Genomic DNA, 27,768 nt, shown 5'->3' with positions numbered 1-27,768 from the left:
TTATCCACTGTTAACTGTTTGGAAACTACCAGCTTTTGCAGGAAGGATATCAGTCTGCCTTACATGCCCAATAACAAAAGGTTGAGGGGGTGTTCAGGAAGAAATATCTAGAGTTTAATATCTGCATTCTGTTTTACCAAGGCAGCAGATTTCTTTCATAGTTGGAAACATTCCTGAATTAGTTTATGATATTTTTCCTAGGGTCAAAGACAGGCTTATTTCCTCATGGAGACTTACTTCATTTATGTCAGGGTCCTCTAGGACTTGCTCTTTGTAAACTCAGTTAGGGCAGTAGCTATACTGTCTTATTTGCCTTTGCACCCCCTGTTTCTGACACAGGGAGCACACAGGCCTGTCACAGAGTAGGGGTTCCCTGAATTGTGGGTGGATGGAGGATGGGTGGATGGCACACACTGTGGAGGATGTGATGATAATTATAACATGGCCTTGGTCTACAAGGCCAAGTCTGGTAGGGGAAATAAGGCAGGAGATCACCCTAGCAGGCAAGTGGCACATATCACCAAACAAGGCACGACATGAAGCATACACAGATTTGGCTGAACAAAAAGGTCTGTGTCAGGGGTGCAGATTGTAGTGGGCAATGTACCTGAAGCTAAGAAATTATAATTTTATTCTGAAGGCTGTGGGAGCTATTGGTTTTAGAACTGAGTGTTACAGTCAGTTTTTGTGATATGCTGCAGTTATGTTGTATAAAGTGTCACAAACACTAAATTAGTAAATACTCAATCATTGCCTCAGGGGAAACATAGCGTTAAATTACTATGAGCCTCCATTTTCATCAATCAATGCATAACCTTATTTTATGTGTGTTTCTATTTAAAGATGCTTTATTTAATATATAATGTTGATTAATTAATATTGAACTCATGGCCAACAGTACTACAACTCATGCCTAAATGAAGCTTATCTAACACACACACAGTCTCCATAAGGCACATCACAGCCTTCTTACACTTAGGAACACTAGGTAGCACTTCAGCACTATGCGTAGGGGCCACTGACTGGGGATTGCACACAGTTTGCTATGACTGAATTTAGGATATGAAGTTGGGCATGGAGGACAATGAAATTGGAGATGAAAGATACTGGAGAGTTTTCTTTGCATTAATCCAACAAATATTTGAGTACCACTTATGCATAAGACATTGGGGATACAGTAGTGAATAGGCTAAACAAAGTTTTTGCCCTCATGAAACCAATTCTAGTGGAAATTTGAACTAGTTAAGTTAAAGTAGATGTTGAGCCTTGTATTACAGATGAGGAATTTAGACTTAGAGCTGTCAAATGTCTAACAAATTGGGTAGCTAATAAGTTGCACAGCAATAGCTCCAGCTAGGTCTTTTGATGCCACGTTTCTGCTTTTTTCTCAAACCTGTTGATTATTTTTATGAGAAAGGATTAGAGTAGTGAGAGCCTGGGAAAGGGAAACCAGATAGGACTTGAAGTAGACAAGACAACAGGCTTATGGGAGTCAGAACTGAGATGACAGCATTGGGAATGAAGAGGAGGCACAGAATCATGCAGAAGAAAGAATCAGTGAGATCTGGTGATTGTCTAGCTATGTCAGGGTGCTGGGTAGGGTAGGAAGAAGGAGTTTTCAAAGGTGCTTAGAGGTTCCCAGCCTGAATTACTAGGAACATGCTAGTTACCATGTGCAGAAATCAAAGAAGACAGATGAAGACGCAGGTTCATTTTTGGATTTCTTAAGTCTGAGGTGCCAGGAGAAAGTCTAGGTGGTGCTTTCTAAAGAGTATAAAGAGATTTAAACTGTGAGACTAGTTTAATACCAAAAAAAAAAAGGCCCCTGGAAGTAACTGGAGTAGATTTGAAGGAGATGAGGGACAGAGAGACAGTACAGGGCAGTAGTTAAAAGACAGAGTTGTGGAGTCCCAGGCTGAATCTCAACTCTGCATTTCCTAGCTTTTTAATCTTGGGCAAATTACTTAGCCTCTATGTAGCTCAATTTCCTCATCTATAAGAAAAGGATAATGATAGTACCTACTTCACAGGGCTGCTGTAAAAATGAAGTGATACTTGTAAAGCACTAGTATACAGTAAAAGCTCGGTATATCTAAGCCATCGTGATGAAGTTGATGGTAAGGAGAGGAAAGGATCTTGCTAACCCACAAAGGTATTGAGAGAACCAGTGATATTATATAAGAAAACTCATCATTGTATGCCCCTGACCAGATCAAAGGAATACACAAAGGAGTTTTTAAAATATGTTTGAGGTGATTGCAGGCATTTCATGGAAGCTGAGTGGAATTCAGAGCCTTAATAAAATCTACCTTTGCCCCTTTTTAACTCATTTACAAAGTACTTGGAACAGTGGGGGGTTATAACAATGACTAAAGCCATTTATTTTATGCCTATTATATGCACAATCAAGTATATTAGTTTTCTGAAAGATGGATATCACCCCCATTTTACAGATGAGGACACAGAAACTTAGAGAGCTTAAATTTTCAAGGTTGCACAACAAATATCAGTACCAGTATTTGATTCCTAAAACCCAGGTTCTTTCCCTACACCATGCTGAAAATAAAATGGAGTGACTATTAGGATTGTGTATAGGTATGTTGATGTATTTAAACCTTCCAAAGTCATTTACTTTGCCCCAGAATTTAATTTTATAAGGGGCTTATAAAGCACTGTATCATTTGAAATTGCTCTATCCGAAATCAAATAAACTTTTTAAGGCTCTACATAGAATCCAATCTGGCTCCATCTGGCCATAAATAAAAAATCATTAGTTCTGTGCTCAGTATTCCAGGTGCTTCTGCAGACACGTGTTGCTCGCTTAAAGTCTGTATAATAACCCCATTCTAAATACAAACAACTGCAAATGTGTATATGCACAGATTAACCTTTTCTAGACACTCCTTGTAATTTTCAAAGCCAGTGCTGGAGTTCCAGTGCAGTAGCATGTGCATCATGATGCCAGATCCCCCGGGCCTCACTGCAATGCCAGTTCCAGCTCCAGCCCCTGCCTACTTCACCCAGACCACACCCTGCTCTTCACCCAGAACCAGGACCTCAAGGACTCAGGTTTAGTGTCTTTGGCTGAATCCCAAACCTGAAGATTCTTTTGATATTTCCAAACTTATTTCACTTTCTGTCCTCTGGTTAAAACAGCCTTGCGTGAACAGGCCTTCCCCATGCACGCATTTTAGACTGTGAGAACTAGAAAAGACCCTTATTTTATAGATGAGAAAACCAAGATGCAGAGAAAGAAAGTAACTTGATCAAGGCATAGAAAAAGCAAAGACACCAAAAGCAGAAATGGTTGACCCAAGTTTACATAGTCACAGAATGAGGGTAAGATATACATTTTTTAAACAAAAAAAAGAATTGTACACATGAAGTCTGAAGTTATTTGGGATTATGTCTAATTCATCTGAATGTTCCCTAGTACAGTGCCTGGCACATAACTAAGCGACTAATACTGGTTTATTGTACATGAAAGTATGTCAGTAAAATGGTTAATTAGATTGTAGGAAACAGCTGTGCATATTAGAATGAGACAAGGAGGAAAGAGCAATATGTAGTTGACTGACACACTAGGGCAAGTTAGGTGTTTGCCTTCCTTGTGCTCCCCTGCTGTCCTCTTCCATATTGTAGCCCTTTACTGTTCTGAATTGCAGTGGGCCAATTTCTTGTGCGTCCTGCTCTAGACTCTACACTCCTTGAGGGCAGAGAGAGTGACATGTTCACTATTATATCCCAGTGCCCAGCACAGTTTCTGACATTGTAGTAAACACTCAGGAAATATTTGTCTAGTAAATAAATGAGAAGAAATAAAATATTCCTACCCATTCGTGCATCTACTGTTTTTGTATTTCTCATCTCACCAGACAGAAACTCATATATAATTTATGGTATCCTGATTGTTGAGGAAGGCAACCATATATCTATATGTATATATATTCTTTTTCAGATTCTTTTCCACTATAGATTATTACAAGATATTGAATGTAATTCCCTGTGCTATACAGTAGGTCCTTCTTGTTTATCTACTTTATATATAGTAGTGTATATCTGTTAGTCCCAAACTCCTGATTTATCCTTCCTGCCCCCCTTTCCCCTTTGGTAACAATAAGATTGTTTTCTACATCTGTGAGTCTATTTCTGTTTTGTAAATAAGTTCATTTGTATCATTTTTTTAGATTCCACAAATAAGTGATATCATATGATATGTGACTGTCTCTCTATCTTACTTCACCTAGTGTGATAATCTCTAGGTCCATCTATGTTGCTGCAAATGGCAATATTTCATTCTTTTTTATGGCTGAGTAATAGTCTGTTGTATATGTATACCACAGCTTCTTTATCCATTCATCTGTCAGTGGACACTTAAGTTGCTTCCATGTCTTGCTATTGTAAATAGTGCTGCTATATGAACATTGGGGTGCATGTATCTTTTCGAATTAGAGTTTTTGTCTTTTCCAGATATATGCTCAGGAGTGGGATTGCTGGGTCATATGGTAACTTTATTTTTAGCTTTTTAAGGAACCTCCAACAAGAGCCTACAATATGCTTTCTACAAGAGACCCACTTTAGGACAAAGGACGCACATAGGTTGAAAGTGAGGGGATGGAAAAAGATATTTCAGGTGTTTCTTAACAGCCAGTTGTCAGCCTCTTATTTTGACATCTCCAGCAGGACATTCTCAGAAGAATGTAGTGGAGAGGGGACTAAGCTGGGAGCCAGGCAGCCTAGGACAGAATTTTTACTCTTCCAGCCATTTGTTGTGTGATCTCAAGGAAGGTACATACTTCTCTGGGTCCTGTTTTCCTCATCTGAAATATGAAGAGATTAAGATAAGTGCTTTCTTAATCTTCTGTCAGCTCTGATACTATGTGATTCTATAATTAAATGACCTGGATATAGATAATACCTGCTCCATTGACAACTCTCTTCTGAAAACTAAAACAAAACCATTGGCTTCCCCGTCCTACTAGCTTTATTTAAGATCATCTTCTCTCACTCCTTTTATATGAGAATGTCTCTGTCCCAGGCAGTTTATGGGGACTTAAGCTTTTATTTACTGTAGCTGGCAGCTCCTATAAGCTGGGGCTTTGATAATATTTCACATTTATTTATCTGAGCCAGAGCTTAGGATCAGGTGGCAGTTAAGTCACTTAAGGTTATTCAAATGCATTGAAAATGTTGCTTAATAATTCAGAACCAGTTTTCTCTGTTTAGAGAATTAAAGATTTTTTAAACCCTTCTAATTATCCAGTTCCGACAGCAGTTTAAATAGACAGGGAAAAGTCTGTCCCTTCTGAAAGGGCAACTGATGCAAACTTATTTTCAGTCCCTATGTCTGTGCAGCAGGGCTGACCGAGGTAAGGGCCAGAGAGAGTCCAGAGCTAGAAGACTTGCCTGGGTGACGTGTTGATGGTATCACTGGCAGGCTCTGCCTGCCATAGGAGTGAGGCTACGGGAAGAGGTCTGGGGATATGGCTTCTTTTGACTTTGGGTTGGTGGAGGCTTTAGGGAGGAGTGGGGAGCCTCCACTCGGTCATTCAGTAGGTCAGTCTTTCAGCAAACATTTGTTGAATTCATACTGTTTCCAGCAGTATAGTAGGCCCTGGGGATAGATAGCCAATAAGACCTCATTTATGCCCTCGGAATTCAGTGTAACTGGAGAGACAGACTCAGACAATTGCAAAATAACATGAGAGACAGAACAGACAGATAACTCAGTATGAGACTGTAGCTGATCCTTTGGGGTAGGTCCCCAGAAATGGGTTGCCTTGCCTGGTCAAAGTATAGGAGTATTATTTTAACAAAGAACAAAGTTGGCATTGCCTGTGCCTGTTTTCCAGTTTAAACACTGACCTTGAGTCTGCCAGCAGACCTTTAAGCCACCTTGTCTGAGAGCATAAGGGGAAGCAAAGGTATTAGTTAAGCAAATATGAATTGGCCACATGCAGGGCAGTGGAATAGGAATATGATGGAGAGACCACAGTGAACATGTATGGCCCCTTTGTCACAGGAGCCATGGCCCAGTGAATCAGAGAAGATGCTCTGTCACTTAGGCCTGGTTTGACGGGAGAAGTAGCAGTTGAGCTGAGCTTTGAAGGATGTGTAAGTTTTCAACAGGTAGAACTGGGCAGAAAGGACAGTCCAGTGGTGGAAACAACATAAGCAAAGGTTCAGAGAAGAGAAGCACAAGACATAAATGGGGAATAGCAAACTGCTCTGGTCAACTGGAGCATAAGGTCTTTGAGGGGATAGTATTTAGAGATCACAATAGTAAAGAATGTTGGGGCCAAGCCACCACCACCCTTTCAAGTTTAGGCCCAGATTTTACTTATTTGATTTTTTTTTCAAAAGAAAATAGAATAAATGTCTATTTTGTGACTTACTCCTAAAATGTTAATAAAGGCTTGCTCTGTATTTTTTGATGTTCCATGATGTACATTCTCTGGTTTGATCATTTTTTCAACAAGCACTTATGAGAGCATATAATGCACCAGATTCTTTGCTGGATGTTGGGGATACAGGAAACAGTCCTGCCTTTAAGCTATTCAGTCTTATCCAGGAGATGTTTGCATGATGACAGGCTGTGATGATGCTCATTGCAGGCCAATAAGGTGGTGCATCAGATGTCAACATCCTTGTTTAACAGACAAGGAAATTCAGAGGAGGAAAGGTGACTTTTTCATGATCACACAGTTGGTCAGAAATAGTATGCTAGGGTTAGGAGCTAGATGTGTGGTCGCTCAGAGGGTGCTTATTCCCTTCTCTCCTCCTCTACTCTGAGGCTTGACCTTCTGTGGACATCAGGACTGAACTGATAGGAAACAAGCATGAAGAAATTTCTGGCCAGGTAAAATGCATATCTCCAGCCACCCTCAAGTACCACTTTCTTAACATCTTCTCTCCTAAATACTTTTGTTTCTTATCACGGTACTTTTCCTTAAATCCACGAGTTTGGGAGCTGGTATAAGTTTGTCATAGTACAGACGTCCACTGGACCAACCTTCAAAGAAAACACCTGCTCTGTTCATGATTCCTGCCTTCCAGTTTCATAAGCTTTGGGTGGGTGAAATGTAATATCAAAATAGCTCAGAGAGAGCCTTGGTAACATTTAAGATATTGAACGTGCTGCATCTGGTAACTAGAAAATTTAATGATCTCCTGCTGTTTTGGTAATTGGATAAGTAAATACATCAGAATAAATCACACCAGCAAGTCTTTTGTATGTCGTTAGGGACTCAGCTCTTTTAACTCCTGTTCAAAGCTCCAGCTCTTGAGCGGTGTTTACGTTCAGAGTTACGCACGCACCAGCTCACATGGCCCTGCTTGAGTATTAAAATGCATTCAAAATGCTTACTTTCTCCCCAGCTACTCTGCCTGAAGAGTACATCTAGTATGCCATTCCAGATCTCTCTGAAGCCAGGGAGAAAGGTTGTTTCCAGAAGTTTAAACTAAACATAATAAGGCATTTTAGCCCTTCACAATCTCTCTCCAAACTGTCTTTCTGGCCATGTCTTCCACTACAGATGTGTTATGAGCCTAGCCAGAAACACCACCCATTTACAAATTGGGGGAAGTGAGGTCAAAGCAAAAAGGAATTATCCCGTTGTAGTAAGGAATCATGTCACAGTTTTAAGTAGGAGAGAGGCAGGCTGAGATACTTTGTTCAACTCTCTCTCGAGTAGCAGGAGAGACCCAGAGAGAAATGATGTTAGAGCTTATTGGGTGTTGAATGATGTTGTCATTACAGATGAGAAATTTGGGTCTTCTGGAGGGTGAATCACTTGCTCAGGAGTATTCATGCAGAGCCAAGATTCAAAATCCACCAGAACTTTTTCTTACTGCCTCCCTAATTAGCATTTAATCCATGTCTACTGGTGATCTGGGGCAAACAATAATCAGGGTTTCTCAGAGGCTTTTTAAGCTGAAGTAGCAGTTCTAAGCTGACCGGTTAACAGGTTTCTCTCATTTGTCTCTTAGTGTCCTGTTCCAAACACAATGGTTAGTGTTGTGGACCAATCTTTTAACAGAGGTGTCCTCAGAGCCTTTTATACAAGAGCCCAGCTACCTTCCATGATACCAGCCTCTGAAAGTGAGGCATGTCCCCTCGATCATTGCTTCCCAGCCTGTGTCAGATCATCACACACACTGAAAATGTTTGTGTGCGTCATTGGAGTAATCATACCAGATTGCTCAGGGTCAGAGGCAGCTCAGCCCTGAGGATTCTGGCTGCTTTGAGGGATGAGACCAGTATCGTGGTACACCTGTAAGTGGCACACCACTAGGGCTGATCTGCACTAGATTTCTGTTGCCACACTCCAGAATCCTCACTCATGATTTGCCTATACCCTGTTTATTAAGCTTTCAGAAACAGTGAGCTTGCAAACCACTCTGCAAAGCAGGACTTCCTCTTAGTTACTTGAAATTGTGTCTTCCAGAGCCCAAGAGGGACAGGACTTCGATCTTCTTGTGTTTCTAGACTAAAGAGGCTTTCCGCCCGACCCTACCCTTCTTGGTAGAAGTCCCTCTGTTCCCTCTGGGCCTTCCCCACTAACATAGTTTAATAGTATAGTGACCAGGCTGCTCTCGCCTTATGAGATGGACTGTATTCTACCGTTGGAATATGTGTCTCTCTCAATAAACCTGCTTTCACTTTAAAAAAAAACTCGTATAGTGACCAAAACCACCATCAGGGATACCAGAGCAAGGAAAGCGTCACATTTTTTGTTTGGTGCCTAGGATCTCCCTGACAATGTGCCAAGTTTGAGGCCATTGTGACATTAGCAACACTTTAGAATTGGTATCCTCATTTAACAGCCCATCTAAAGGCACAGGCTGGGAATGAAGACTCCAGATTTGGTCCCAGATCTGCCATGAGTGCTGAGAAACATTGGGTAAGTTCTTTCCACTCACTGGGCTTTTCTTTCCCCATCTGTTACAGAGATGACCTCTAAAGACCCCTCTAGCTCTAACAATCACTAGGTCTGTGATAATTGAAGAGCTAGATGAGTGAAATTTCCCCAAATGCCTGAGGTAGTAATATACTTTGTTGTGGGGAGGTATATGCTTCAGTTACATGAAGGGATAGTCTTTCCAAGCAAGAGACTTAGAATAAATAGTCTAGTGTATGACTACAGTACTAAAAGTATCTAGTGTGGTGGTTAAGAAAACAGACTTTGGAGCCAGACCTAGTTTTAAATCCTTGCTCTGTCACTTCCTGCCTGTGCAATCTTAGGCAGGTTATATAATCTCTCTGAGCTTCTATTCCTCATTTTTAAAGTGGAGGTAATAGTACCTCCCTCATAGGGTTGTGTAGTACTTATAAAATACTTGGAACAGTTAGCACCTAGTAAGCTCCTAATAAATGTTTTGGTTTTTTAAAAAAAATTATTTATTTTTGGCTGTGTTGGGTCTTTGTTGCTGCGTGCAGTCTTTCTCTAGTTGTGGGAGCGGGGGCTACTCTTCTTTGTGGTGCTCAGGCTTCTCATTGCTGTGGCTTCTCTTGTTGTGGAGCACAGGCTCTAGGTATACGCACTTCAGTAGTTGTGGTGTGTGGGCTCAGTAGTTGTGGCTCACGGGCTCTAGAGCACAGGCTCAGTAGTTGTGGCACACAGGCTTAGTTGCTCCGTGGCATGTGGGATCTTCCCGGACCAGGGCTTGAACCCGTGTCCCCTGCATTGGCAGGCAGATTCTTAAGCACTGCACCACCAGGGAAGTCGGTTTGTTCTTTTTTAAAGTAACAATTTTTTTTTCTTTACTTTTTTGGCTGCATAGGGTCTTAGTTGCGGCACACGGGATCTTCATTGAGGCATGCGAGCTCAGTAGTTGTGGCGCACGGGCTTAGTTGCCCCGCGACGTGTGGGATCGTACTTCCCTGACCAGGGATCAAACCCACATTCCCTGCATTGGAAGGCGGATTCTTTACCACTGGACCACCAAGGAAGTCCCCCCAGTAAATGTTAACTGTTGTTATCATTATTATAATATGATAAAACAAAGAACAGATAGGGCAGCCTACGCCTTAGTTTTCTCTCCCTTTGTTCTTCCTTTAACTTTTCTTTCATTCTCCCTTCTTCCCAACTAAAAAAGTCAAGGAAAGGGATTTTCCTGGTGGCGCAGTGGTTAAGAATCCTCCTGCCAATGCAGGGGACATGGGTTCGATCCCTGGTCCGGGAAGATCCCACATGCTGCAGAGCAACTAAGCCCATGCACCACAGCTACTGAGCCTGCGAGCCACAACTACTGAAGCCCGCACGCCTAGAGCCTGAGCTCCGCAACAAGAAGCCACCTCCATGAGAAGCACCCCGCGCACCGCAAAGAAGAGTAGCCCCCGCTCGCCAGAACTAGAGAGAGCCTATGTGCAGCAATGAAGACCAAACACAGTCAATAAATAAATTAATTAAATTAATAAACTCAATTTTAAAATTAAAAAAAATTAAAAAGTCAAGGAAAGAAAATGTCGTAGAGGCATCCTGTGCTTTGCAGCCACAGAAGACCCACCCAACCTCACTTTCTAGCACCCTAGCTGTTCTACCACACTTTAATAATGGAAAGAATAGCATGTGACACTGTTTCCTGGAAACCCTCACCCCAGTGCCACTGCTTGTCTGTGATCCAATGAGGCAGATTGGTCCAGAAACTGCACCAGAAGCTGGGATGTAAATAAGCCAGAGTGTAGTCCCATAATGGGACCCTTCCAGATTGGAAGTTCTTTTTGGGGTTGCATTACACCTGAAGCAAATGTAGAGGAGAAGTTGGTAGGAGCTACAACTGGTGTTGTGGATAATGATGATGATCAATCCCTTATGTTCGCAAAAGACTTTACAGTTACCATAGCCTTTTCACACCCTGATCAGCACACGACCAGCAGGTTGGCTCTTAAGTTCTCCCTCTGATACTTTGTGGGTGTAACTGCCCTCTTTAAGGATTCCCAGCTCATCAAAAGGTGTTTAAAGAAAATGGACAATTAGCTATTAGAACCAAGTTGACAGTAACGAAAATTAGCCTATGTTCCTGTGGGGAACAGCAAATCCTGTGCCACAACAGGGACATGAGCCAGGACAGCCACAGAATGCCTGCTTTCTTTATGGCCAAGGGAAAGCCTTTTAGTCACATTAACTGTCCCCCGTTTAGAAGTAGGATCAGAGGTTAAGAGGCAGTGAAGGGCAGTGCATCAGATACAGGCTAAACGCTACAAACCTGGGTGCAAATTCCAGAATTATCTTTCCTACCTACCTACTCGGGCAAGTCCCTTAACCATTTTTGACCTCAGAAAATTCATCTATAAAATGAGAATAGGGGCTTCCCTGGTGGCGCAGTGGTTGAGAGTCCGCCTGCCGATGCAGGGGACACGGGTTCGTGCCCCGGTCTGGGAAGATCCCACATGCCGCGGAGCGGCTGGAGCCGTGAGCCATGGCCGCTGAGCCTGCGTGTCCGGAGCCTGTGCTCCGCAACGGGAGAGGCCACAGCACTAAGAGGCCCGCGTACCGCCAAAAAAAAAAAAAAAAAAGAGAATAATAGGAGTACTTATCTCATAGCATTCTTGTGACCATTTAATTAGGTAATATATAGAACAACTAGTATAGTTCCTGGCACTTATAAAATTCCAAGCAAATGGTAACTTTTTTGGTAATGATGACATTAACAATTATTTTTTAAACTTGTAATATTTAATATGCATGTTTTATAACAAAATATGTTACTCATAGCTTACCAAAAAGATTAGTTGTTCTCCCAAGTTTAAAGTAAATGCTAATTTTGAACAAAACCAAGGGCAGATATATTCAGCTTTACTATAATACGGGAATTTACATATGCAGGCTTTGTGCTGCCTCATAGAGTAGAAGGAGCTCAGGATTTGAGTGAGGAGACCTGAGCTCCACCAATTTCTAGCTGTATGACCACGTGTGATTAATGTCCCTATTTGAGTTTTGGTGTTCTCATCTGCAGAAATGAGGATCAATTAGTCCAATCTCTTAGGATAGCTCTAAGGTTTAGATAATATATGTGAGAGTACTTTGAAAGCTTGTTAGCACTGAATAATATTTCATTGTCTGGATGTTCCAGTTTACTTATCCATTCACTTACTGCAGGACATCTTGGTCGCTTCCAAGTTTTGGCAGTTGTGAATAAAGGTGCTTATTAAACATCTGTGTGCAGGTTTTGTTGTGGACCTTAGATTTTCAGCTTCTTTGGGTGAATACCAAGGAGTGCGATTACCAAATTATGTAGTAAAATTATGGTTAATTTGGTAAGAAACCACCAAAGTGTCTTCCAAAGTGGCTATGCCATTTTGCATTCCCACTAGCTATATATGAGTGTCAGCATTTGGTGTTGTCAGTGTTCTGGATTTTGGCCATTCTAATAGGTGTGTGGTGGTATCTCATTGTTGTTTCAATTTGCATTTCCCTGATGGCATATGATGTGGAGGAGCATCTTTTCATATGTTCATTTGCCATCTGTAGATCCTCTTTAATGAGGTGTCTTTAAGGTCTTCAGCCCATTTTTTAATTGGGTTGTTCATTTTCTTATTGTTGAGTTTTAGAGTTCTTTGTGTATATATATTTTTTTTCCTTTTTTAAATATTTATTTATTTTTGGGTGTGTTGGGTCTTCGTTGCTGTGTGCAGGCTTTCTCCAGTTGTGGCGAGCAGGGGCTACTCTTCATTGCGGTGCGCAGGCTTCTCATTCTGGTAGCTTCTCTTGTTGCGGAGCATGGGCTCTAGGTATGCAGGCTTCAGTAGTTGTGGCACAAGGACTTCAGTAGTTGTGGCTCACGGGCTCTAGAGCATAGGCTCAGTAGCTGTGGCTCACGGGCTCTAAAGCGCAGGCTCAGTATTTGTGTCGCACGGGCTTAGTTGCTCCTCAGCATGTGGGATCTTCCCAGACCAGGGATCAAACCCGTGTCTCCTGCATTGGCAGGTGAATTCTTAACCACTGAGCCACCAGGGAAGTCCCTTTGTATATTTTGGATAATAGCTCTTTATCAGGTGTGTCTTTTGCAAATATTTTCCCCCGGTCTGTGTCTTGTCTTCTCATTCTCCTGACAGTTTCTTTGGCAAAGTTTTTAATTTTAATGAAGTTTAGCTTATCAATTATTTCTTTCATGAATTGTGCCTTTGGTGTTGTATCCAAAAAGCCATCACCTTACCCAAGGTCATCTATATTTTCTCCTGTGTTATCTTCTGGGAATTTTATAGATTTGTGTTTTACATTTAAGTCTACAATCCATTTCGAGTTAATTTTTGTGAAGGCTGTAAGGTCTGCGCATCTAGATTCATTTTTTTGCATGCAGATGTTCAATTCCAAAATCAATTGTTGAACCTAGCATTTTTTCTAAATGTGAAAATATTAGATCTAGACTTTCCTTTATTCAATTTCAAAATAAAAGCTTACCTTAGCAAAATTAAATAAAATAAAAAGGATTGATAATAATACCGACCCTACAAGATTTTGATTTAATGTTTGTGTAAATATCTTATGAACTATAAAGTACTATTCATATATTGCTGCTACTGTTATTTTTAGTATTACTCAGCTCCTGCCCTCAAGTAGCTCCCAGCCTAGTAGTAGTGTTATATTTATGCTCAGGTATTTTTTTTTAAGTGAGAAGCAGAATAGTGTGACTAGAAGGAACCCCAAAACAGAAGTCAGAAACGGGTAGAATACTGAACTTATCAACTGTGTGATCAGGGCCAAGTCACTTGACCTCTCTGAGCCTCAGGTTGCCCACTTGTGAAATGAAGGGGTTGGACTATATGGGATTCAAGGAGCTTTCCCACCCTAACATTCTGGGACTCACTCAGAGTGAGTGGCCTAAGAATGAGAATCTGTCACATTGATTAACATTTTTCTCAGCAGCAGTGTTATACTTTTTCAGGGAAAAAAACAAAACTGAAGCCCAGGGAAATAATAGAAGTACGATGTACATGAAAAGTTCGAACTGCTGAGAAAAGGGACCTAGAAAAGAACAACTCTCTTTGGCAAAGAACATGTCCCGTTTTTGTTAACACAGACAAGTTTCACAAAGCCAATTTACTAAAATACTTAGGTTTCCTAAGTATCATATAACGAATAAAATGTCAAGAAGGTTGACTTTCCTTTTCTAACATAGACAAAGTTAGGCCATACCTCTTATCTGAGAATGCCCCTCCTCCCCACCAGGGAGTCCCAAAGGGTGGGTTTCTCTGTTGATTTAGAAAGTCAATAATTCAGTAAAATCCCAAGTAAATGGCAGAACATAAGCTCAGATTGCGTTTCTGTATTCGTATTTTATAAACATTTCAGGATTTTTTCCTTGACCCTTGACCTTTTGCCATTCTTAAAGTGAAGATCTTATGTCGCAGAAGCTTGCTTAGAAAACAGCCTCAGGGTCATCTCATCCAACTTCTTTCTCTGTGTGGACTCTACTCTTAGCAGCACCTCTGGCAAAATAGTCCAGTAGTTAAACATGGATTCCAAAGCTATATTGCTATGATTCACATTCTGGCTCTACACTTAACAACTTTGAGACCTTGAGCAAGTTTTTAATTTGTTCCGTGGTTCAGTTTCCTCATCTATAAAATGGGAATAATAATTATACCTACATCAGAGGATTATTATGAAAATTAAATTCTTTTATAAATGTTAAGTGCTTGGAATATGCCTGGTACAAATTAAATTCTCAATAAATGTTAGCTTTATCATCATGATCTTCCACAAATAAGCCCCTATTTGAATGCTTCTAAGGACAGCAGAGAGTGCCCTCACCTCTCCCCTCCCTACCCCTTTATTTGCCCAAGGTAGCCTGTCAACATGTAGGCCAGAAGCATTCTGGTTATCATGAGCTTTGGAATCAGATGGACTTGAGTTTTAAACCTTATTCTATCTGCAACCTTGAGCAAGATAACCCATGGTATCTTCAGCTTTAAAATGGCAATAATACATACTTCGTTCGGCTGTTTTGAGGACTAGTTAAGGTATTTTATATAAAGTACTTAGCATGGTTCCAGCTACACGGAGGCACTAAATACAACTGGCCCTTGAACAACATGGATTTGAACTATGCAGGTCCGCTTACATGTGGATTTTTTTCAGTAATAAATACTACAGTACTATACCATTCGTAGTTGGTTGAATCTTGGATGTGGAACCCCACGTACAGAGGAACCACCAATTTGGAGGAACTGCATATATGGAGGGCTGACTATAAGTTATATGTGATTTTCAATTGCTTGGAGGGGTGGTGCCCCTAACCCCCAGGTTGTTCATGGGTCAACTGTAATTGATGGTTGCTACCATGATGATGATGACGAAGAAGAACAAAAAGAAAATACAAGACAGGAGGGGAAGGAAGAAAGGTAAAAGAAAGAGAAGTAGTAGCCACACCAGCAGCTGCTGCTTTGTGAAAACGTTTTTTCTGACCAGCTGAGTTCTGCTCCCCTACAATTTTACCTCACCAGTCTCAGCTCTACCCACTGGAACTGCAGTAGGTAGAGGACTGCAGGACTCGGCCTACCTGTCCTACTTGCCAGCCCTTCAAACATTCAAAGAGGACTGACACAGCCCTCTCCCTGCCCCTATAGCAGCAGTGTCCTCTCTCAGGAAGACATATCCCATTTTTCAGATGTGTCTTAGAAAACATGGTTTTTAACCATGTTTTTAACCTCCTAACAGGAGGTCCCTCCTGGCACACTCCCCATCCTTCCTGAATGGGGCCCAGAACACTGCAGGATCGTTTCACAATATGGCCACTCACAGTATAGTGTCCTGCATCTCCCTAGGTTCCCTACAGTCTCTCTGTTCACTCCAGGAAGATGAGAATGGAAACAAAAATTGTCCTTGTTCACTTTAAATTTCTGTCTGAAATGACCTTCAAAGAAAAAAATTGCTTGTGATACGAGGCACCAGAGGGAGCAGCCCCAACAAAGCCATCTTTAATGTGAAGCAGCCCATTGATGGCACAGCCCCACTGAAGCTATAGAAGGGGGTCTCCAGATACTGAGACATTACCCTATTGGGGAAAAGGGAGCCCTTCTGCTAAGCAGCAAGATGGAAATAGGAGAGACAGCCTAGTGCAGGCCTGGGCTCCCGGAGACTTTGGGGAAGGAAAGAGCTCCAGCTGAAGTTAGACAGACTAGGGCCCTGCCCAAGGCAACACTCCAGCCAGTAACGGCTGCTACCAGCTGAGCACTTACTGGTTCAGTCTCTGTACCAGAGCCTTCATCAACATTATTCCATTTAACTAGCAGAACCTATAAAAGAGAAACTGATTATTCCCATCTTACAGGTGGGAAAACTGAGGCTCTCAGGTTGTATTACCTCATCAAGGTCATATAGGTAGTAAGTAACAGAGCTAGAGTTTAAATCTTAGTTGCTTCACTCTTTTTTACTATCAGTATTATACCGTATAGACAGACCCTCACTAACTATGTGGCCTTAAACAAGTGGCAACCATGCTGAGCCTCAATTTTGTCATCGTTGCATGGTTGCTTAGGGATTAAATGAAATAACATATTTAAAGTACCTGGCATGTAATAGGTGTCCAAGAAATTCTAGTTTTCTCCTTCTCAAGTCCCAGCTCTCCCACTTAAAGTGACTGGGGAAAATCACTTAACTTTTCTCAGACACAGTGAAAACTGGATGTGTTTTCTGAACATCTAACCTTGCATATTGACAACATGGCAACAAGGCTCCAACCTGCCAACATCTTTTGCTTCCTATCATATCTTTTTGCCAGTATGCACAGCTCTGGCAGTATGATTTTGGTTTCTCCCAGGAAACATCATATTTACGAACCACAAATAACAAAGTAGAAGATGCCGGAAGAGCTCTGGCATGTGAATTAAGAACAATAGCAGAAGCAGCTGGGCAGAAAATGCCAATGAGTCAGAAGCAGAGGCAGCGTAGCTCTGTTTGTTGACAGAAGCCAGCAGAGTGTTGTATGTTAATTGGCGAAGTGGGTAAACATTTGCCAACAGCTTGCCCCCGGAAAACAGACAGCAGGCTAGGCCCTCCCCACCACCTTGCCTGCCCATCTGCCCAGAGCCCAAGAGATACCAGGAGAGCAGCCTTGCTATGGGTTCCTTATAAGCACAGAGGTTTCTGGAGGCAGATGTATCTCCTTAATGACCCTCCTGGGCATACCAGGTTTCCATCTGGATACAGTCAAAGATAGTGTTCCTCCTTCAGCTCGCCAGCCTGCCTGTGACACTCAGGCCCCTAGGGCATCCCCTCCCCATCCGCCTGGAGAAGACAGTGGAGCCATCTCATTAGGTGTGGCTTGAGTTGAGCAGAGGACAAGATTGTCCATCTCAGGTGCTATAGTCTCTGCCCAGGGGCCCTGAGCTCCTGTACATGTCTGACAGAGCAGACTGCCTGGCCTCCCATCATGCACACTTGGAGCTGTCCATTTATCTGTGTGTCTGTTGTCCATCCTTACAGTTGCTCACATACACGGGCGCCCTCATTGAACACCTACTCTGTGCCAGACCCTGTGCTAATTATTTATTTTTTCTCACTTAATCCTCACATCAGTCCTACAAGGTTGATACCAACTCCAAAGCCACAAAGCTAATAGCCAACACAGCTGTGATTTAAACCAGAATCTTTCTGGTTCCAAAGCCCGTTGTCCTAGTATTTCTCAGCTTTTTAAAATTTGTGTTCCCTTTAGGAAATTTTTGGGTTTTTTCTCTCACTCTCAGATTTAGAAAACCTCCACATCACATCCTTGCCCCTGACCTAGGAGGCCATAAACCTAATGTAGGGTTCCTATATGATTAACATATCCCAAATGAGCCAAGAAGATTTTGTCTAGCTTTATTCTCTCTATAGTTCATATTATAAAATAATCATTTTTCTATTTCTAAAATATAAAGTCATATTATGAACTTGACTCATTTTTTGGAACTAAATATCTTCACCACCATCAACAAGGAGACTGTGATATGCCTCCCTAGGGAGCCTCTCCTCAGCAGGGGAGATACTCATCTTTGGGCACGGCGGGATGGGCACTCTCTAGTTTACTACAGGTATGTTTAGTGGAAGATCAGCCCCCAAAGCTTAGCTCTTTCCCACCAAGCAGAAAAGGCCCTCCCCGCTGTCAGGAGTTAACCAAACACGGGTCCCCAGCAATGCCAGTGAGTTGTTTGGTAACCAGTACCCTTTCCTAAGACCCTCCTGTTCTGCTGGCCAAGCTGAGCTGTACAGGAAGCAGTGGGCCTCCACCTGCCCTGAGGTCAAATGCTAGTTCTTCCACTAAACTATGAGACTTGACCTCTCTGAGCCCTGGTTTCCTCGGTTATAAAATGAGAGTAACAGGACTTGGTGGCGCAGTGGTTAAGAATCCGCCTGCCAATGCAAGGGACACGGGTTCGAGCCCTGGTCTGGGAAGACCCCACATGCCGCGGAGCAACTAAGCCCGTGTACCACAACTACTGAGCCTGCGCTCTAGAGCCTGTGAGCCACAACTACTGAGCCCGAGTGCCACACTACTGAAGCCCGCACACCTAGAGCCTGTGCTCCACAACAAGAGAAGCCACCACAATGAGAAGCCCGCACCCCACAACAAAGAGTAGCCCCCGCTCGCCACAACTAGAGAAAGCCGGCGTGCAGCAACGAAGACCCAACGCGGCCATAAATAAATAAATAAATAAAAATTTTTAAAGCTTATTAAAAAACAGTAAAAAGATATAAATTAAGATTTTTCTAAAAAAATGGGAGTAACAACACCTACCTCACAGGTTATTTTGAGGATCAAATGAGATAAGAGATGTGAAAATGCTCGTGCCTGTGCAAAGTAGGCTCAAAATCAATGTGCAGGATAAGATCTGAATGCCACGAGAGAAAATAGTGCTTCTTCCAGTCTTTTTGAGTATGTGTTTTCTTTCTTTTTAGGTAACCCAGCTGGACCCAAATAAATCATTATTGGAGGTAAAGTTGTTCCCTCAAGAAACCCTTTTCCTTGAAGCAAAAGAGTAAACATGGCCCAGCAGTGGAACCAGCCGTTCCTTGACAAGCCAGAGGCCTGCATCAGGAGAAGGGCACCTCGCCAAGCCACCTACACGCTCGTCTCACTCAATTCAGTGTCACACTTCTGCCTCTTGCAAGATTGCTGGAAAAAAGTAATAATAAACATAGCTACTTAACATTTCCCATCCACGAGTATATGTTCCCAACCCTCATTGTAGAGAACTATAGCTCTGCCTCTCTTACCCCCTTCACCTCGCCCTCGTTCAGTGACTAATGCGCTGCTGAAGTAGGATTTTTACCTCTCCAGTGCCCATCTTCCCCACAGTGTCTGGGACAGTTCTGTCTGACCTGTGACACCAAGCTGCTCTGTATTTGATGTGTCTCATTGAGCCGGGGCTCCTACACCTCTGCCTTTTTCTTTTCATGACTGAATTTCTACTTTGTCACCTAATTTTAAGAGGCAGGAGGAAAAGGTCAAATGGGACTTCTTGGCATGGAGATTAAACATTGTTGTAGGAAAAAAAGATATCATTTTTGTTGATACTTCCTGACTTCTTTACTAAGACGTAAGGTTGTGTTTGAGGACTGCATTTGACATGTATGCAAGATATTCATTTACTGCTCCTGCCTTGGGTCCCCAGGTTCCATCCAGGAGGTATATGCTGTTCCATTACAGTGTAAGAAACTATTTAAGCTTGCAATGTGAATGTTGAGATAGTGTGAAGAGGACCAGTACCAGGACTTCAGTATCTGGCCCAGCTGCAGAAAGCTGCTGTTAGGTTTGCATTTGGGCAGTTAGAACCTCATGGATACCAGCTCCCAGGTTGCTCGTCCATCAGTGTACACTGAACACAGCTCTCTCCTGCTTTCTGCTCCCATCACGCATTTGGACCTTGTCACTTGGTGCTTTAAGCACCTTGACTGTCACCAAAATCTGATCAGCCACCCCATGGACTCAGCCCAGCTGTCATAAGGAACTGGTTGCACTATTTCATCCTTGTAATGTTTCAGTATTAGATGGTAGACTCCCATCTCAAATGAAAGGGATCTCATTCTATGGCTGAAAATTCTGACTTCATATATTTAAGAGAGCAAACTTAGGGGCTTAGCTCAGAAGACACGTGTTGCCTGAACTTGCATATAATAATTTGGGATGATTTAGTAAATGTGGATTCTTGTTAATCTATGGATTTGGGCTTCAGAGTTTAGTTCATGGAAGCACTGTTTATACCTTCACCGCCAATGAGTTCTTTTCAGTCTTGAAATGTTTCTCCGTATCTGTTTTTGTGTCCCCTGTGGTCTCTATCCTAGGGTTTGGGATCCTGATTTAACATTTTGTACTTGTCCAAAAGAGTCTGAGTGCTGGGCTTTTTCCCCCTGGCCCAAGCCAAGGGGGTCTCAGAAGACTCTAACCATGGCCTGAGATATGCCTGGTCATTTTCCATCTGCCCAGAAGTAGGCATTGGCCAGGAAAATTCCACCTTGTGTCTTTTCTCTGACACTACAACCAGGGACCTCCCCTGAACACTCTCTTCAAAGAATGTGTTTCTAACTGACTAGTGCTACATCTGCCTGGGTGCAGACCTTCTCTGGCCCCAGGGGTCTCTCCAGGGAGGCTGAAAGGAAAAGAGACCCAAAGTGGGGGAGTTCAACCTGAGCACTTCCAGTCCAGCTCCACTCCCACCTTCCTAAACTAATGGCCCCACGAGACAGTCATTTCCAATGCTACAGATACACTAGGGCACCAGCTTTTCTTTTTCCAGGGAGACCGTGTTCTGTAGCTGCCGTAGAGAAGCCACAACCCCGAACTCAGGCCATACTCAGGAACAGCAGCAATGTGTGGGTGGGGATTGGAGAGACACGACTCTGAATTCACTTTCATGTTTAACCTGTTCCATCTAATTTGGGTTTGACGTCATCATATTGTTTCCCCCATCATCTTCGCTTCTGCATTCCAATAATACAGACTTTACTCTGAAACCAATTTCATAAAAGTTATTAAACGCTACTTGAATGTGCATGAAGTTTACACACCCTTTTTCAACCCTGCCTTGGAAGGTTCTTTCTCAGTCCCATGAAATCCTATCCTATGGGCCCCTTTGCTAGGAAAGGCCTCAGCTAATTATCACTGTTCACTCATACCATTCTGTTCTACTGAGCTCCAGAACAGAAGGCCAGAGCAATTTTATGCCCTTTCTTACAAATACAACATTAAAATGACTTATATAAAGTTAGGATCCAAGAAAAGCATTAAGTGCCTTTCTATCACCACAAAAATAGCAAAGTCCTTTGTAATTCTTCCTCCTACCCTTACACTTCCTTGGTCTTCATATCCCAGCCTCCAGACACAGAAATGTGTCAATCAGAATGTGTGCTCTGTGTTCTTATGCCCAGCTGTCTGGAATGAAGTTCCAGGGCTGCTGTCATCCCTGCCCCATTCCAGTTCACTCCTCTGTGTTTCTTGGATTATCACTTGTATGTTTGGAGCATCAGTTTGAAGGTTTGAGGAAGTATTGCCAATTTCCCACTGCCTCTCAGAAGGTGCCATTTGGGGGAGTTTTCTGGTCTGCTATGTTGTCATGCTCTGGCACCACTAGTTTTATGGGACATACAGGTGTTCGTCTTTGAATTGCAAGCATCTGAATGAAGTCTGAGTTCTTTTATGGAATCTTTCCTTTTCAGTGTAGGAGAATAGGAATCAGGCTTTTATGGATTTTATTGGTGGCATTAAAAACATAAAATAAGTTTGTGGTTGCATTAAAATTGCTACTCCCAAAGTAGACATGCTGAGTTGAGTGTGCTGGTCAATGACATGGGTTTTAAAGAGGTTGCAGAGCTCTGGCAGATTTCCCCAAAAGCATGAAAGTTGTTCATTTGGTTGTGAGAAGGGGTCTTAATTGTCATAAGCAAGCATCTCTGATTGGCACACTTCCATCATTCCTCTCAGCCCCTCATCCAACCAGTCCTGGATCCCACAGGCAGATGGAACATGGAATCCTGAATTCAGTCCAGGAGTAACTCACATGGGCACTGCACTTTATAGTCCAAGTGACCCTTCCACATGCTTAGCCCATTTGATCCTTTTTAAAATTCTTGGAGGCAGATCTACACACACACACACACACACACACACACACACACACTCCAGAGACCTCAGTGTCTTTCAGTTTGAAACTTGGTTCTGCCACTTAATAGCTGTGTGACGTTAAGGTGAGTAACTTCTCTGAACCTCAGTGCCCTGATAACATTCACACAGCACTTTGCAGTTTACCACACCTTCCACACCCACATCACAGTCCACTGCAGTGAGAGAAGCAGGGCAGGCATGATCATTCCATATTTGTACATGAGGCTTAGAGGGTAGGTACTTGCCTGAAGTCACACAATGTCAGTAGAAGAATCAGAACTCAAGCCCCAGGCTCTGACTTTCAGGGCCACAACTATAAAGAACCTCTAAGTTTCATGTCCAAGAATGGATCTTAGAATCCCCTACAATTGTATACAAAAAGTTAGATGTGTACTTTTCTAGGAGGGGAGTCTGTATTTCTCAGATTCTCAGTGGGTTCAACTGACCCGCCAAACTTAACAGCCACCACTTACATTATGCAAACAACATCAGACCATTTGGGAAGTTGAATTTGTCCATTCTTCTTCTCATCAAGCCATTTTTTTTTTTTTATCTAAAAGCCACAAAGAGGGTGAGATGCAACAACTAGGCTTTCTTGCCTTGAACCTCTCTCTACATTTAGTGCTTCTCCCTTGTCTCACATAATCTGCTTTGGAAGATAACCCTTAACAAGCCCAACTGGCCATATAGCTCTTGCATTTTGAAAGTGTGCTCTGAAAGGAAACACCAAAAAAGAGACTTGCTCTCCAGTCTTCAGTCCATTAACTCTTAGCTTGCACACTGTCTATTAGTTGTGGTTCTCGGCTTTGAGAGGTGACATAATGCATGGTTAAGAGAATAGCCTCTGGGGCCTTATTGCCAGGGTTCAAGCCACTCCACCACTTACTCGTGTGCCCTTGGGAAGTCACCTCACCTTCCTGCGCCTCAGCTTTTTAGCTATAAAATGGATAATAACAGTACCTGGTTGATAAAGTTGTAAAGATTCAATGAATTAACACTTAACTGTTAGCTAACATGTAAAGCAGTTAGAACAACTACTATCTGGTCTGCAAACTCATGGGATTACAAAAGGAAAAGAGAATGGGTGATGACAGCAGTGAGAAGTGGAAGTTTATGGGGGAGGACACAGAAAACATGAAAAGCAGTTACAAGAAGTCCAGGAGCACTGCTCTAGGGCCCTTCAGGGAAGGTCAAAGAACGCTGCACAAAGTGTCACTGCATTACTGGTGTCCATAAGGATCATCCCGGGGCATCATGGGAAGGAGGAAGGGGGCAGAAGACTAACTTACTGAGCACCCAGGATAAGCCCTGTACCGTGCTTGGAGCATTACATATGTTACCTCCTGTAACCCCGCAACAGCCTGCTGGGTGGGTGATCTTGACCCCATTTTGAAGAGGCAACAGGCCCAAAGAGGTGAAGTGACTTGCCCAAGTTCACAGCTAGTAACGAGCAGAGCAGAGTCTGGGACCCAGACCTTTGACTCCAAAGCTCCTGCTGTGTTTATGACGATGCAGTGCTACCTTCAAGGAAATTATGACATAACTAAGGCATTTCAAATAGTAATTACAATAACAACATCTTTTAAATGTTGGAGGATGCTAAAAGGGATAAAAAGTCAGTTTTATAGAAAACTCAGCTTTCCAGAAATGACTCATTCCCCAGTGTGTCAAGAGCCAGAATTTAAGAAATGCCTTTTATTTTTAAGTACATGCAGTGATTTAAGAAGGTTCCCATAGCTTCTGCCTCTGACATCTCCAAACCCCACTCCCTACTCCTTCATCCTTTGTCCCACTGACATTTCTTCCCTCCAGACCTTTATCATTTCTCACCTGGGTTATAAAACCACACCCTAATTGATCTCCCTTTCTCCAGTCCCTTCTCTTCTAGACCATTCTCCACTTAGCTGTCAGAAACAGCTTTCTAAAACACCTGCCTCACCATGCTACACCCCTGCTTCGATCCCCGCAAAGGCTTCCCATTGCCCTCCAAATAAAATCCAAACTCAGCTTGGATTTAAAACTCCTGTCATCTGTTCCCTACCTCCCTCCCCATCTGTATTTCCAGCCATGCCCTCAACACACATACTGAACTACCTTACAGTTTCCTGAAGGCATCAGCTTTCTATCACCTCTGTCCTTGAATGTTATTCCCTCTGCCCTGAGTGCTCTTCCATCACCATTAGACTCCTACCACCATCCATCCAGCCTTCACTTTCAGTTCAGACTTCACTTCCTCCAAGATGGCTTCCCCGACCATTGCCACACCCTCTGCACACTCTCCAGGTTAGGTGCCTGTGCTGTGAGTCTTCAGCCCTGTATTGACTTTCTTGAAGCACTGGATCGCTCTGATCTATAACTCTCAGCTCTCATGTCCTCCCTCCCCGACCCCCAGGCTGTGAGCTCCCCAAAGAGTCTGAGTCACTTCATATCCTTAAGGCCTAGTGAAATGACTAGTACATAGTAAGCACAGAGTAAATTTGTGCTTATTAACTGAATTCAAACAAAGAAACAATGATGGTCATGTACCAATAAGGTGGTCGCTTCCATCTCTAACATCCGGCTTATCCGGGAACATTGTGAGGGCAGAGCCAGGTCGTAGTCGTCTGTTCATTCCCCTAGCCAGCCCAGGGCCTGGCACGTAGCAGTCATGCACCCAGTAGTTACTGAAGCGGTTAATTGCTTGGAGCTGGGGCTGGTGAGGAGAGACAAAGAGTAAGGGGATTGGTGTTGAGCACCCAGGTAAGCCCTGCACTGTGCTGGGGGTTTATGCCCTGTCCTCCCACAGCTGCCTCAGAATCACTGTGAGGTCACTACTGTTAATGTCCTCATTTTACAGTTAGCAAAACTGAGGCTCAGAGCAATTATGTCACCGTCCCAGAGACATGCAGTGGTAGGGAGAGAAGCTGACCTTCCAGTCTGGATCTGAGCCCAAGCCTCATGCCGGCTCTGTCTCCCCTCATCAGTGAGGCTCCCTCCCTGAGCTGCTTCAGGAGCTGTAACTTCTAGCCCACAGATGATAGAGTATAATAAACATTCCCACACACTCCCCTCTGCCTTCCAGGATGCCACACTTCTCTAGTTTTCCTCCCACCTCTCTGAAAGTTCCCCCTCTGTCCCCTCTGTAGTTTTCCTGTTCTGCTTGCCTGTGAAATGTCAGCAGCCTCTGAGTTCCTTCCTCTGCTCTCTGCTCTTCCAAACTTTCCTTAGATAAGAGGCAATTTGTACTTTGATACTCAATTCAGATTTTACCTAAAGTATAAACTCCATGAGGGTAGAGTCCATGTCAACCTCATTTGTTGTTTTATCCCTCAGCATGGGCCTGGCACTGTGTAGGTGCTTGATAAATGGCTGTTGGTACGAGAGTGAACATTTATATCATGTCTACGGAACTCATTTATTCCTCACAACAATCCCATGAAGTAGGAACTATTACTCTCCCCGCTTTATTGGTGAGCAAACTGAGGCACAAAAGATTAGGTAGGTAATTTGCCCAAGGTCATACAGCTAGTAAACCAAGAAGTCAGATTCAACACAGGCAGTTTGGCTCCAGAACTCAGGCAGTTATCACTCCACTCCACTACTTCTCCTCCAGGAAGCCTCATGGAATCCCCAAGACAAGTTAGGGCCCCTTCTAATCCCCGTGTTTACCCCTAGTAGAACACTTATGACATTACTGTGATTATATGCACAGAAGTCTCCCCTGGAGACCATGACAGGTCTGTCCCCACTGGGCCTGGCACAGGGCACAGACAGTAAATGTTATACGAGTGAATGAACTACAGAACTGCCCTCTGAGGTGGAACATACGATCCCTGTCTCTTACATTAATAAACTGAGGCTTAGAGAGGTTAAATCACTCGCCCCAAATCTCATAGCTACTATATAACATAACCCTGTCTAACTCCAAGGTAAATGTTTTTTCCCACCATGCATTTTCATCAGACCAGCATTTAATTTAAGTACTTTTAAGTTCCCTTTTCCGTATGGAGATTGGGTCAGTTTTGACTCATCCATCCATTCATCATTTAGGCTTTTCATTAAAAATTGATTCTCAGCCTCTACCCTTGGCCCAGAACTCCCAGGCTGGGGTGGGACCACCAACTTCAAGGCAGTGTGGTCAATGCTAGAGGAGTTCCAGGAGCTGTGGGAAACCAGAGGAGACCCCTAGTCCAGGCAGTCAGAGGGCTTCTGGGGAGGTGTGAAGCCCATCTAGGAGCTCTGGCCAGAGTCCGCTCTGTAATGAATGGGGCCACCCAAGCCCAACAGTCAGATCCCAGAGTTAGAGAAGGTAAGCAGCCTACAAGATCAGACTGGAGCCTGCCCCTCTGTGCTCGGGTCTCCGGGCCCCTGGAAATGTTATTGCCTTACTTGAGCACACACTGGTAACATTTGCATAGGACTTTCCTGAGGAGTTGGCAACAAAGAGAGTCTTACTGAAATTTTTCTGTGTTTTGGGAGTTGGGTGGAAGCACATGCAAGGGAAACCAGGTGTGGAGGCCAGGAACTTTGCTCTATTTCCAGAGGTGGATGCCAGGGCCTCAGCTGGACGGAGCATCCCACATGGGAACCGTCTTCTTCTTCCTAGCTGGGTCTGCATAGTCCTTTTCTCATTTCAGACCATTTCCAAGTCCAGCAGGTCTACCTTTTCTCATTCTACAGATGAAGAAATGGAGGACCAGAGCAGCGAAGTGACTTGGCCAAGGCCTCCCTTCTGGCATGCCTTCAACTACACCAAGCATCAGTGGGGAGCTGGCTTGCACAGCTGTTACCTACATGCCTCAGTTTCTTCATATAAAAAAGGGGTGCATTTTACGAGTTTTTTATATGCTATGGGAGCTCATGAACACAGAGAGAAGAACAGGTTCTCTGGAATAAAAGTGGTACTGTGCCACGGGGGCACAGAGCCCAGCCCCTGCCTTTGGGGAGCCCCACAAAGAACCAGCAGTTGCCAGGGCGTGCTTCAAATAGTGGAAGAGAAGAGATGGGTGGGGGATGCTTCCGGAGGCTGGGGGTGGGCCCTGGGCTGGGCTGCTCCTTTCTTACTGACACAGTACCACTTTGTGCTTTGTGACAAGCATGTTCTGGTTAATGGAGCCCCTGGAGAAGGTGCTCGGTGAAGTGGGGAGGGAGGGAGATACCCTGGGCCCGCCAGAGGATCTCTGAGCCATGCAAATCCATCAGAATTCTGATTCTGGAGGGAGTTTTCAGATTATGGTTCAAGTGCAGAGGCACTTCCTGTCACCAGCTCCCAGCACCCCAGTCTTCCTTCTAATGGAGGCAAAAAGGTACTGAGAAAGGAACGGTTTTCCTCAATGCAGGCAAAGAGAGGAAATCATTCATCCAACAACTGCTAACAAATAATAATACCCAATATACCTGAGTGTTTGCTACGTGTCAGACACTGAGGACTTTACATCAGTTGTGTTACTGAAGCCTCACAATGATCCCATGAAAGCATTGTTTTTACTCCCATCTTAGGTAGGAGGAAATGTGACAAATGCAGGACTCCAGCCCAGGTTTGCTCCCACACTGGCAGCCCTGCTCAGCCAGGCCCTGTGACCAGAGGTACTGGGGATGCATGAAGGGTGGTGCCAGACTCTTGCCCGGCAGTGAGGGCACAGTGTGGTCATTCCTGAGGGGCGAAGGGGGGTTCTAGGTGCACAGAAGGGAGTGAAGAAACCCCCA

General features: G+C 43.5%; 1 protein-coding gene across 2 annotated transcripts in view; it reads left to right on the top strand.

Annotated features, from left to right (window-relative positions):
• Window positions 1-22,163, top strand: part of FAF1 (Fas associated factor 1) — a 495,949-nt gene extending 473,786 nt beyond the window's left edge. For both annotated transcript variants that reach the window (XM_079933727.1, XM_079933728.1), the window contains one exon: window positions 18,882-22,163. In XM_079933727.1, the coding sequence (XP_079789853.1) occupies window positions 18,882-18,965 (84 nt within the window). In that variant the 3' untranslated portion in view covers window positions 18,966-22,163. The remainder of the gene's footprint in view (window positions 1-18,881) is intronic.
• The last annotated feature ends 5,605 nt before the right edge of the window (window positions 22,164-27,768 follow it).

The sequence above is a fragment of the Stenella coeruleoalba genome (genome assembly GCF_951394435.1).
Source record: "Stenella coeruleoalba genome assembly, chromosome: 1".
Lineage (NCBI taxonomy): Eukaryota > Metazoa > Chordata > Mammalia > Artiodactyla > Delphinidae > Stenella > Stenella coeruleoalba.
Note: the sequence above shows the minus strand (reverse complement) of the source record. Positions and strands in the feature narration are given on the sequence as shown.